Below are 12,296 nucleotides of genomic sequence, written 5' to 3'. Positions count from 1 at the left end.
TCCACAAATTGAGTTTCTCTTCCTCTGCCGTCCTTCTATATATTTTCATCATTCCAATAAATGATGGCCTCCTTCAGTGGGATTTCCATTATAAGTCACCAGGGTTTCAGCCTCTCCTCCCTCACTGCTCTAATCTCATTTGTGGAAGTAATTGTGAGCAGCTGACTGGGTTGCCAGCCGCCAGAAAAAGAAGGTTTACGACACGTTTTGTGGTGCGTTTTAGTATTTGTTTTATGACAATCAAACTTTTAACAAACACTTAGAGGAAGTGATGCGACCGCAAGTTTTAACCAGCTTGGATTAAGAACATCGACATCAGGGATTTCATCGAGAATGTGAAGACGTACCAACAGTTAAACTATGTCTTCTGTAGAGTTTTTACCGTTTTTAGATTAAAAAACAAAAACCCAGTCCAACACAGGACAAACAGCAACATATTCACATCTAGGAGCAGTTTAGAGAGAATAATTATATTAATATATGTGGTTTAACACAGGCAGAAGATGAACTCTCTACATAGAAAAGCCCATATCCCTGAATTGAACCAGAGATTTTTGTTGTTATTATTATTTTTAAGCAGTGAGGCAAAAGAAAGACCTACTAAGCACTGCTGATCATTGTATTTCAATGGGCTTTTATGGATTCTAACTATTAAAATGTCAACAATCCTCTCCAAAAAGGACTCAATGTGCATATTTTAATAAAAGATAAGAACATTTTGAAGATAAACTGGCTGTAAATGAATGTTTTAACTAATATTAAACAATATTTTGATTTCTTCACATACCTTAACTCTCCTTAGAATCCAAAATTCTCATGATGCTTATTTATAAAGAATCAGATGAACAAGGGGTTTAAATTGGGAATATTTCTTTGTTCAATATGTGATAATAATGCTTCACAGTGTGGCTGCTCGTGCATCTACCATCACAGTAAGAAGTACTAACCTCTGAGAGGGTCAGATTTCAGCTGATTGCATTTATAAATAGTATTCTGTGTATTTGCAGGATGCCGGCCGGCCGGCCGGCCCTGCAGTCAGATGCTCGGAGGAAACGGGGCTCCAAATATGAAGTCAGCAGAGAGAGTGGGAGGAAGTCCGCATGGCGGAGATGGACAGGCAGAGGTCTGGAGAAGGAGAAGGAGTCACTTTAACTGAATTATCCTTCGGGCCCGTAATGGGAGCCGTGAGGGCAGCGTGCGGGACGGTCTGCTGACAGCGGTCTTGTGATGGAGAAGGCCAAGCGGGCTCAGACTGAATAAGCTGTTTACCAGTTGATTAATTACACAGCCTCAAAACCCTGGATGCTGCTCGGAAAGCTGCACGGGCAGAGGAGGAATGCAGAGGAGATGAGGAGATGAAATAAAAGAATAAATAGAACATTTTAAAATGCATTCAAAGATGCCTTATAGTTCAAAACCGAACTGTAATCGGATCTACTGCTGTTCTCCTGGACACCATCACTTGTTTTTTACACCAAGTGTTTTAGCAGACAGCTGATGTTGTGTTAGACGGGGATGTATTTTTTTTTGTGCTGGCTGGAGGATTTCAGAGGACAGATGGTGCTCTATAATCCTGTCTGTGCCCTCGACCTCCCATCCTCCATTCTTCCACACATGGCTGTGCCCTCACATCCACCTCACAGTATTTATTTTTTTTCCTCCATCAACCTTTTTTGTTTTTTTTGTTTTTGGTCATCTTGCAGCTGCAGTAACTTCGCTCTGACACTAGAAGGGAATTTTGTACATCCCTGTTATGCACATCTGCATTTCCTGATCTGCAAACGCCACCTTGTTTAGCACTGCTCCAGGAGAAATGACAAACATATTTGAGGTTTTATGTGGTATTTAATAAGGCAGCCATCATCCGACCCACTTTTAAGGCAAATCCAGATTTTTTTTTTGTCATGTCACGTTACACTAAAAAACAAACATGGATCTTTAATACGGAATATATCCCTTAATCTTCCGTGACTTTCAACATGTTGGTTGATATTTATTTATAAAGTCCAGGTAGGACTTTCATACACATTTGAGCCAGATTACAGAAGGTGTGGAGGACGCTTTAATCCTGGAAAAACCCAAATGTGTCAGTAATTCATCCTCTGAAAACAAAGGAGGCGCTCTGGTGTGTCAGAAATGTAGATTTCCTCTGCATAATCTGTTCACTCAGAAAATCGTCATTAAATTAAAGGAGACAAGTTGTTTGAATTCAGTCATAAGTATATATACATCGAAATAAAATTAGTGGGCATCACAGTCACACATGATGATTATTTTGGGACATTTACTTCTCGTTGTGGCCATTTAATGTTTTATTTGGGGCATTTTCTTCCTCCAGTTTACACTCCTCCAGTTTTCCCCAACACTTTTTGACACTTTAACACAGTTTTGTTTAGTATTTATTGTCCAGAGTTGCACATGTTTCAAACCAGACTTCTCTTTGAGCCTCCATATGTTCTCTGCCTAATCTGTCTATTATACATGGATTAACGTCACTTCACATAAACACATTCGGGACGTTATTCCATATCTGATGAACTGACAGACTCGAAAATTCTTATAACAAATGTGTAGTTAGAAACTCTGGTGATTGACTTTAGTATGGCAAAAGTGTAAATGAAGATGTTTGTGGTTTCATGTCGAAATGTGTCACTGAGCTGTGTTGAAACCAAAGGAAGTCAAATCAGCGCTGATTGAATCCGGGCAGGCTGGTGGGGGGTGGGTGGGAGAGCGCGTCAAGGCGCACAGAAACACATTAAAACGACCGGAAAACGTGTGTTCAAAAGGTAAAAGCGTGAGGGATTTTGTTATTTTAAAAAAAGTTTAAAAAAAGAGAAAAGAAGTTTTGTATTGAATTTCACGACACAACTCCTAAATTGGAGTATCTGTTTTGTTTTCAGCGAAAAATTGGTCTGTGTGCACCACCGTTGTGTAGATTTAAACACCATTGAAGAGCTGCAATGAGTTTATTTGTGCATTTTAATAGTTATGGAATGATTTCGCAGATGGCGCACAAAAGTAAACAACCCCAGTATGTATTGTTGACAATTCTTTTGAACAACAAGTTCCCATATTATGAAAAACTATATGTTTTGAAGGTTTCGTGCACTTTATTGTCATTTCACAGGAATCGAGATGAATAGGAAAAAAAAGAGAAAGCGTCTTTTTTGTTAAAAAAAAACAACAACAAAAAAAAAAACACAAAAAAACCCCTAAATTTCTACAATGAAAATGAAAGAAATGACCCAAAAACTATATAACAACAGATTCAGTAACTATTATGAACAAATAAATCGTAGTAAAAGTAAACAGTCAGTCATATCCAATATAAACCGCAAAAAAAAACTTTGGCACCCCCATAAGAAATGTGATTAAAAAAAGATTAAATAAAATCACAAGGACTGTAAACGTGTGCATCTGGGTGCGTTGTCTGGCACAGAGTCCACAAATTGTGCGCAGTCACAGGTCAGCTGCGTCTTATTGTGAAGCTCCCGACTGGAAACACTCGTGTGCGCACTCTCCAGCTCCTCAACATGTAGTTAGTCCCCAGGAAAAAAAAAAGAAAAAAGAAAAAAGGCTGCGAGAGAGTAACGGGAACTGGGCTGCTTTGGAAATTAAATTAAAGTGAAGAAAAACGGGGCCAGACGCGCGTTCCGGACGCTGGAAGCAGGTAACCAGACCTTTACGCACGGATGTATTTACTGTTTGCGCTGCTTGGAGGCGCGCTGGCGGATAGTTTTTCCGACTGGAAAGATGTGGGACATCATCTGAAGTATTTGGGAAGAGCGTTGAACTGCTGGGCGGTGCACTTCTGCAGTTAGCAGACTGTTTTGTTCTGGAGGTTTGCGTGAAAATACGCGCGGTTATAATAACAAACAGCGCGTCTAATAACCATTCTATTGTGTGATGAGGAGGAATTTTTTACACCCCCCCCCCCCCCCCCCTCTCCCGAATTAAGTAAACACGCACCGTTTGTGCAGCTTAATCTGCAGCTGGAACTTATGTAAGTATCATTTTTTTATGCTGTTTTATACCTCGAATGAAGTGCACATCAAAGAGCAGGACTTGTTGCTGAAGTTATGAGGCAGATTTTTTTGGGGAACATCCTGTGTGGAGCCTCGCGGAGGACCACTGCTGGGACTTACAGGACAGATGATAAAAGAGGCGATTGTCCTACATCTTAACCCTCTGCCCAGATATGAGGAGGATTTGCCCAATTTTTTTTTTTCCCCAAACAATGTTTCTTATAATCTCCACCGTGAACAATGGATCATTGTTCTCTCTCTGGATGTTATTTCAGCTGGTTGGTTTAACTTTGACACGTTTGTTTTCCCCCCCACAAGTCAAACTCCTACAAAGTCTTATAAATACAATGATGGTAAATCGTTCTGATTATTCTGAGTATTTTCTGTAGTTTCCACAATGAAAGTGCTGACATTCATCTTTAATGACAGTGGATGAAGTGTGTAATTAAATACATCTTGTATGTATTCAGGAGATCAAAATTAATCAGACTAGTATGATGGACGTTTATGTCAATCAATATAGAGTAAGCATGTGATGTGCGTAATGTATGTTGAATATTGTGATAATTTAAGTAGATGTTAACATCTATGTTTAAAGATTGTTCTTCCAAATAATGGAGCTCTTTCTCTTTGCCATGTCAACATGTGAGTCTGCACTCTTAAGTTTCTGAAGCAAATCGGTTGATTTGTTATGTTTATGGCGATTTTTCTTTTATTGTTCCTCTCCTGACCTCTTCTGAAATGTGAAATATTAAGCGCTGCCACTCGATTCATTAAATGGTAAATTATCTACACGATTTCTAGAAATTAATAGCAAATAATCACACTTTTCTTTCAAATTCGAAACAGAATTGATCACAGATTTGTGATGTATTACGCAGGACTAGAAACCACCAGTCATCTTTCCTGCTTAATCTGCACAGGATAAGAGTACCCCCCCCCCCCCCCCCCCCCCCCCCCCTGTCATGGCTGAACCCCCCCCACCTCATGGCTCCTCTGTCACTCTGCAGAGAAAATGAGTTTCAGCCAGTTGCATCTGTTATAATGGTGTCAATGTCTAAGTACCTATGGACCTGACTGAATATCTGAAATCGTCTTCTGTTCCAGGCTGGGATTGTCAGCGTCCACCTCTTGACATGCTCAGATGAAGGAGTGGAAGTTGTGGCGACGTTGAGAACCGGTGACGACGATGCTCCTCATTCTCCTGGAGTCACATCTTTAGCTTCAGTCGGACTTCGTGCCGAACATCCGCCTCTTTGTTCCGTCTCATTTACTCCCTGACTGGGAAGACTTGCTGACATTTTTGAGAGAGAAAAAAATATATAAAAGCTCCTGTGTTCAAACTGACAACATGGCGAACATGTGCCCTTATGGCCGCTTCACCCACGCCGTGGTGCGGGGCATCCCGGAGACCTTCGGGAAGCCGGCGGGGGACGGGCGTGAGAACGGCGAGGCCTCGGTGGAGCTGGCCAAGGCGCAGCGTCAGTTCGGCTGCCTGACGGGGGCCCTGAGGCAGAAGGTGGGCCTGCAGCTCATCGAGATCCCCCCCGACCCCGAGCTGCCGGAGAGCTGGAGGATAGAGGACGTGGCGGTCATCCAGGGCGACACGGCCCTGATCACCAGGCCCTTCAAGCAGCAGAGACGCGGCGAGGTAACGCCGGCGCGCCCCCCCAAACCGCGGCGGGCAAACGGTAACGGCGAGATGAAAAGACGCCAACCGGCGGCATGTTTGTGTCCCAGGTGGAGGCCGTGAGGAGGGTGATGTCGGAGCTCAGCCTCACCGTGGTGGAGATGGGGGGCGAGGACGGCGACTCCGGGGGGGCCACGCTGGAGGGCAGCGACGTCCTCTTCACGGGGAGGGAGTTCTTCGTAGGGATCTCGTCCCACACCAACCACAGAGGAGCCGAGGTGCTGGCCGACACCTTCAGGGTAAGAGGAGAGATTTATTTATTTGTTGTTGTTTTTACATCTCATGAGAGAAGGTAAACACCCGATGGTTCAACATGTCGTTATGTCTAATTTTAAGCATTTGATCGTGATGGATAAAACACGTAGGAAAGTTGCCTTTCATTTTCATCCCAGGCAGCAAATGTAATCGCAGCGTCTCCGCTGGAATTTGAGAGACAGAGTCCAGCTGCCGCAGCGAGCAGGTGGTCGCTCGCCGTGTTGCATTTGTGGGATTTCATGTCCGTAAACGGTGACGAATGAGGTCGTTGCTTCAGGCTGATAATGGGGGGCTGCCAAGCAGCCACGCCCACTGCTATTGATTCCCACACTTCTCTTGAGTGCATTACATGCACGCACGCACACGCACACGCACGCACACACACACACACACACACACACACACACACACACACACACACACACACACACACACACACACACACACACACACACACACACACACACACACACACACACCCCAACCAGAAATACTGAGTCTCATGTAACAAAGGAGCTTAAGTGACGTTTTGATCAAAACCTTGGTAGTAGTTCGTCGTTCTTTGCAGGACTTTGCCGTGTCCACTGTTCCCGTGTGCGGCGGAGCCCGACTGAAGAACGTCTGCTCTATGGGAGGTCCGGACACCATCATCATCGGCAGCAGCGACGGGGCCAAGAAGACGCTCCGGGTACGTGTGTTTGCACCGCAGCTCTGGGGGTTTATTCAAATCAATGCTGAGAGATCAATTCAGTCTGTTATAGTTCTCATATATATGAATTCGGGGGGGGGGGGGGGGGAAATCCACTTGTAGAAGCTGTACAGTGGTGTTGTGGTTAAGCAGGTTTGTTTCACAGTGAGAAAATCCCTGGCTGGAGTCCAGATGCATGTATCTGTAGACTTCTGCAGTTTTTGATTGGTGCAGAAAGTAAACACAGACTTATTGTTTGTATTATGTGTTGCTGTCAATGCACAAACAAACCAAAAATCTAAACTTTAGTCAGTTATTTTACATAATTTACCTTTTTTTTCCATCCAGCTGGATGTAACAAACAGGAATAGATTTATATTGTTATTTATGAAGATAATAATTTACCACAGACTAAAATCAAAGCATTAAAAGCTGCTCGCCCCATTTACTACATTACTTTTTCCTACTTCTGGTTTGACCTTATATCTTGAAAACGTGCAGATTGTCTATCTTGTTAAAGGAAAACGAGAGCATCTTGTTCTTTCAAACAGCCCAGTGAAAATAAATATTAGAGATTTTCAACCTTCTGTGCAAGATTTAAACCCAGAAAACATCACAAATATTTACACAAGCACAAAAGAACAACATAACTTAATGTGATAAAAAATGTCCTTATCACAGTAAATGGTGCATCAGTCGGGCTGCAGCATGTCAGCCCTCGTTTATCATCCATGAATATCTAATCTCTCCCTCTGTGTACTAATACAAATCTTTTAACTGCTCATTAATGGCTCCTCTGCGTAATGCTCTGCGTCTCTCTCTCTCTTTCTAGATGATGGAGCAGCTGACCGACCATCATTACGAAGTCCTCACCGTCCCCGAGGAGTCGGCCGCAAACTGCGTCTACGTCAGAGGTCCGTCCAAACGGGACTTCCTGCTGCACCGGCCGGCCGAGGAGTGTCCCGACAGCGTCCCTGTGAGTGGTTTATTTATCCTCAATTTCTTCAGTTAATTACCAGCACAAGGGAATAACAGTGTGCAACATGGTTCAGTAAGGCAGGACAGTGGTGTAGTGTTTAACGCTGTCGCCTCCGTCCAAACACATGCCTGTTTGGTTGGAGACTTTAATTTGGATATAAAGCTGAATGTGTTCATTTGAGTGTAAATGTCGAAAGTATTCCCCTGCCCTGAGCCTCATGTGGATAAAGAGGTGGTATAATAACTAATGATGCACGTTGTGGTGTTTTAATACACTCCGCTACGAGTTTGAAATAGTTTTTCCAAATAAAAAGAGAGAGAGAGGAGGGGAAAAAACCCACGTGTCCACTTCAGGATTGTTTCTGTGATTCATCTGAGGCTGATTTCCAGCCTGTTGAAGCAGTTTTTCCTCCTGGTGTATCCAGTGATGAGAACACGTCTGGATGTTTGTCTCCTCCTCTGCAGGCCTTCCAGAAGCTGCAGGACTACACCCTGCTGCCCACGGCCTGCAGCGAGGCCTCCAAGCTGGGAGCGTCTCTGTCCTCGCTCTGCCTCCTCATCAACAGGAAGCACTCCTACTTCTGAACCCCCCCCCAACGTGGTGACCCGGATCCACCCGCCTCGCCCCGCCGATCGCTACACTATACAGGAAACCACTAAATTCAATAGTTTCACACTGTTTTCCAGTTTCTACAGACCACTTAAGCTTAATGTTATAAATGATGACTGTCAGGTTTTAAGCCTCCAGCTACGCATCTTTCATTTGTACCTGCTCTACTTTATTCCATTAATGCAACATGAGCCTTGAAAAGTGGCTCAAAATAGAAATGACCCCCCCCCCCAAGAACTGTAAATGTATTTACATCAACAACCTGCAGACGTCCTCGTAAATCCACTTCAGTGTCCACTTAACACCAAGACAGTATTGTATTTGTTTTGTTTCCATGTTTCAGGCCATCGAGCTGCTAAATATAGAGAAGACTTTTGTATTAGCTTTCAAGATATAAATTAGTAGCTCCTGTAGATTAAACTGAAATACACATTGGACAGTAACAGAGTTTGTGCTTTATTAGTTTAAAATCCTACCTTTTTATTCAATAGTTTAGAAAACCACTATTTGATGAAAATATTGTCCATTGATGAATTCAAGTCCAGAGGTTAAAGCACTGTCTTCACGAGAACAAATACGAGTGTATTCGCGAACTTTCTTCACTTTTTGGGGGTCCGTTTACACACCATTGTGCTGCACTGTATCCACAAAGTTTTTATCCTGGCTCCCAAGGTGGAAAGATTCTTTCACATTCGGGATTCCCTCCTGCAGTGACTGCCGGTGGCAATGGAGCCCGTTACTGCGCATGCGCACCTCCCCCCCCCCCCCCCCTCCTTCTCATCCAGTTGTAAACAAACATGGCGGCCCCGTAGTTCTATTATTTTGGTTCTACCGTCCAGATCAGTAGTTTGAGTTGAGACTCACCCCGATAGCATCTGATGTGTCATCCATACAAACTGGTCTGTTCTCCATTATAGCTTATTGTTCTCTGCACAAGTCTGTCTAGTTGCATTACAAAATTAAGTAATAGCGTCCTCCCGTGGCCTGGCATACCAACTACATCACTGTATGTATGCTGCTACATCGTAAACTTAAAAAAAAAAAACGAATTAGGCATTGCCACTTGAAACTTTGTGTAACAGGGCCTAAGGCTGCAAGCCAATGTTTGGTTCCACTTTATATCTCGTCAATATATAACTACATCATTTGTCAATGCAGTCAAACTGCCCTCAAATATTTGCTGGGATCTTTTACTGCAGAATGAAAACAAAGTAATTTATTCCATGTCTTTGAAAGGCCTGATTGTGAAATCTACAACTTCTTGTTAGAACTTGACAAATCACCTTTGAAAGAATAAAGAATCTAAAATGTGTAAAAACACAGTAAAGCACTCAAGATTCCAGACATTTCTTCAGGTTTATTTTTGTTAGAAATTGAACATTTTAACGGTTGGACTTGGCGACTCTCTCCAACTCGTCCTTCTTCTTGATGGCGTAAGAGTTAGATGAACCCTGAAAGAGAAGCCAAAGTTTACTACAGCTGCACCACAAAGACATTTGGAGGCTGTATAGTATCTGAGTAGCACCTTGGCTGCGTTGATCAGCTCATCAGCCAGACACTCGGCGATGGTCTTGATGTTCCTGAAAGCAGCTTCTCTTGCTCCTGTGCACAGCAGCCAGATGGCCTGCGAGACGAGAACACACAAAACGTCAAGGAGGTGAAGGTGACAGGACGATTCCACTTTCATGCAGAGACGAGTGATGTGTCTGAGTTGGTGATTGGCTGGGCCACGACAGACTGCAGCCAATGAATAAGCAAAGACATTTACTCTGCGAGCACTCTAGCACACCGAGACAACGGGTCATATCAGGGCGTGACTCTAGCCTCGCTTCACGCAGGAAATGACAAGTCGAGCTGAATTCAGAATGGATGCATAATGAAACCCATCGATTCTGTAACTTTCCCTGAAAACCCCCCCAAAAACACCAGATAATCCTAATCCCAGCCTAAACGTTACCTGGTTGACTCTGCGGAGGGGCGACACGTCCACCGCCTGCCTCCTCACGGTACCGGCACGACCGATACGGGTGGAGTCCTCACGGGGTCCGCTGTTGATGATGGCGTTGACCAGGACCTGCAGGGGATTCTGGGAACAAGAAAGAACATGACATTTTTAATGTTCTATCAAGGCACATCAAATCCAAATTCAATTCGAACTGTGCATGTGATTTAATATCATTTTAAGTATCTGAATAGCACAGAAAATAATGTCTAAACACCAAAATAATGCTTTATTGTCCCACATCATACCTTCCACCAACTCTTATACTTGAGTATCTTGGAGCACAAAGCAGATCACCAATATCTTTACTGTTCAGCAAATTGTGAGTCCGGGTTGTTTGACTCAATTGCTTTTATACTGAGAATAACCTTTTTTTAAAACATGGGGATAAATAATGTCAAGATGGCCGTAACGAAACAAGTCCTTGCATCATTAGTGTCAGACTGGAGAAGCGTTAAAGACGTTGTACCTCTCCGGTCAGCAGGTGGATGATCTCGAAGGCGTGCTTGACGATGCGCACGGTCATCAGCTTCTTGCCGTTGTTGCGGCCGTGCATCATCATGGAGTTGGTCAGACGCTCCACGATGGGACACTGAGCCTTGCGGAATCGCTTGGCGGCATAACGTCCTCCAGAGTGTGGCAGGTACTTGGCGTACTTCTCTTTCACGGCAACGTAATCCTGCAACACAGAGCGGGGACATTAAACAGACGCATCCTACGGCGGGAGGACGGTCACAGAGGCGGGAAGTGCTTGTATCTGAGCTGGTGATCGACTGGGTCACGTGAGACTGCAGCCAATGAATAAGCAGAGATCTTTTCCTCTACGAGCACTCTAGCACACCGAGACAACGGGTCATATCAGGGCGTGACTCTAGCCTCGTTTCATTAATAGCAGCTCTGCTCTCGCGCAGCCTACCTGCAGGGAGATGTCATTGATCTGGACATCATCAGTGCTCCATTTTCCAAAGAGCTTGATCTCTGGGGTCTCAGCCACGGCTGGGGCAGTCTCCCAGTCAGTCACTGAGGAAACAAGATGGCATCACTCACATTAAAGCGGACTTGAGACTGGTTCAATTAATTGGCGACACATTCACGAGTGAACAGGCAGTTATACACATCTCATACAATAATTTTAAAGTGTCAAACTTTTTTAAAATTATAACCTGATTTGATGTAATCCCAATAAGGTATACAAATAGATCATCACATTTGCTCAAATGTATAAGCAGATCTCAATATGGAAGAATGACAGACAGGTCTGTATACAGTTATACTATGTGTGTATCATTAATTTAAAGTCCCATCTTAAAAAAAAACCTTCCTTTTCATTAAAAAAAAACACGTGACACTACTAAAAGATAAAACCTTTAAAGAAATTAAACTGACTATAGCACTATTTTTGTGCAGCAAGCGTTTTTTCTTACGGATGCAATTGTAATTACTGACACGAAACTGTACCTCATAGTCCATTAAGTTAAAACTAGTCACACAGTGGATATGCAAAAAGTAAACGTCGGAGAGAACAATACAGTAAATATAAATCGCCTTAATTTGAGGAGAGAAGTTATGATTCCCTGTGGCAGCAAGGCCGCGGCTACAGCCTGCGTCACGTTACAGATACCGGACTCCAACACCCGCTAAAAGACGGCTGCAACGCATTGTGATTTGATATAATGGGGCTAGGTTATGCTTGAAATAACACTGTTGCTACTCGTGTCCGGTATCAGTCCAGTTAATGTCACATGAAGTCCTGCGGCTCGTAGCACGCAGCGTCCACACGTGCTAAACGGTTAGCCGGATGCTAACGCAGCGCTGTTGTGCTCCTTCGGCCAAATTCAGAGGGAATAAAAACACTTTCAGACAAAACCGAGCTTTACTCCTTCAACTCATCGTTAAATTGGGATTCGTAACGCTTCGAAACATTCGGGAGCGGTTGTTTTGGTGGCGAATTAAAGCTGGAAAATGTATTTTTTTGACTCACTTGTGTCGGCCGCTCTGAACCTCTCTGCTCTGAGACGGAAAAGGACCTTACGGGGCGGCGCGTGCAG

The 12,296-nt window shown here is 43.7% G+C and overlaps 2 protein-coding genes across 3 annotated transcripts; one reads left to right on the top strand and one right to left on the bottom strand.

Moving 5' to 3' along the window:
- The first annotated feature begins 3,218 nt into the window (after positions 1–3,218).
- ddah2 (DDAH family member 2, ADMA-independent) lies at positions 3,219–8,683 on the top strand. 2 transcript variants are annotated; one of them, XM_080515578.1, is made up of 6 exons: positions 3,219–3,670; positions 5,133–5,676; positions 5,766–5,954; positions 6,539–6,658; positions 7,491–7,634; positions 8,102–8,683. In XM_080515578.1, exons 2-6 carry the CDS (start codon positions 5,377–5,379, stop codon positions 8,219–8,221), a joined length of 873 nt encoding a protein of 290 aa, XP_080371704.1. In that variant the 5' UTR covers positions 3,219–3,670; positions 5,133–5,376; the 3' UTR covers positions 8,222–8,683. The 2 variants fall into 2 exon arrangements, with proteins under 2 accessions (XP_080371704.1, XP_080371705.1); XM_080515579.1 differs by lacking the exon at positions 3,219–3,670 and adding an exon at positions 3,928–4,003.
- Positions 8,684–9,583: 900 nt separating this feature from the next.
- Positions 9,584–12,270, bottom strand: rps5 (ribosomal protein S5). The gene is made up of 6 exons (XM_080515504.1): positions 12,230–12,270; positions 11,165–11,268; positions 10,718–10,927; positions 10,204–10,332; positions 9,772–9,870; positions 9,584–9,697 (listed from the first exon to the last, which is right to left on the bottom strand). Coding segments are annotated over exons 1-6 (612 nt in total). The 5' UTR covers positions 12,231–12,270; the 3' UTR covers positions 9,584–9,628.
- Positions 12,271–12,296: the final 26 nt, after the last annotated feature.

The sequence above is a fragment of the Blennius ocellaris genome (assembly GCF_963422515.1).
Source record: "Blennius ocellaris genome assembly, chromosome: 20".
Lineage (NCBI taxonomy): Eukaryota > Metazoa > Chordata > Actinopteri > Blenniiformes > Blenniidae > Blennius > Blennius ocellaris.
This window is presented reverse-complemented; position numbering and strand designations above follow the sequence as displayed.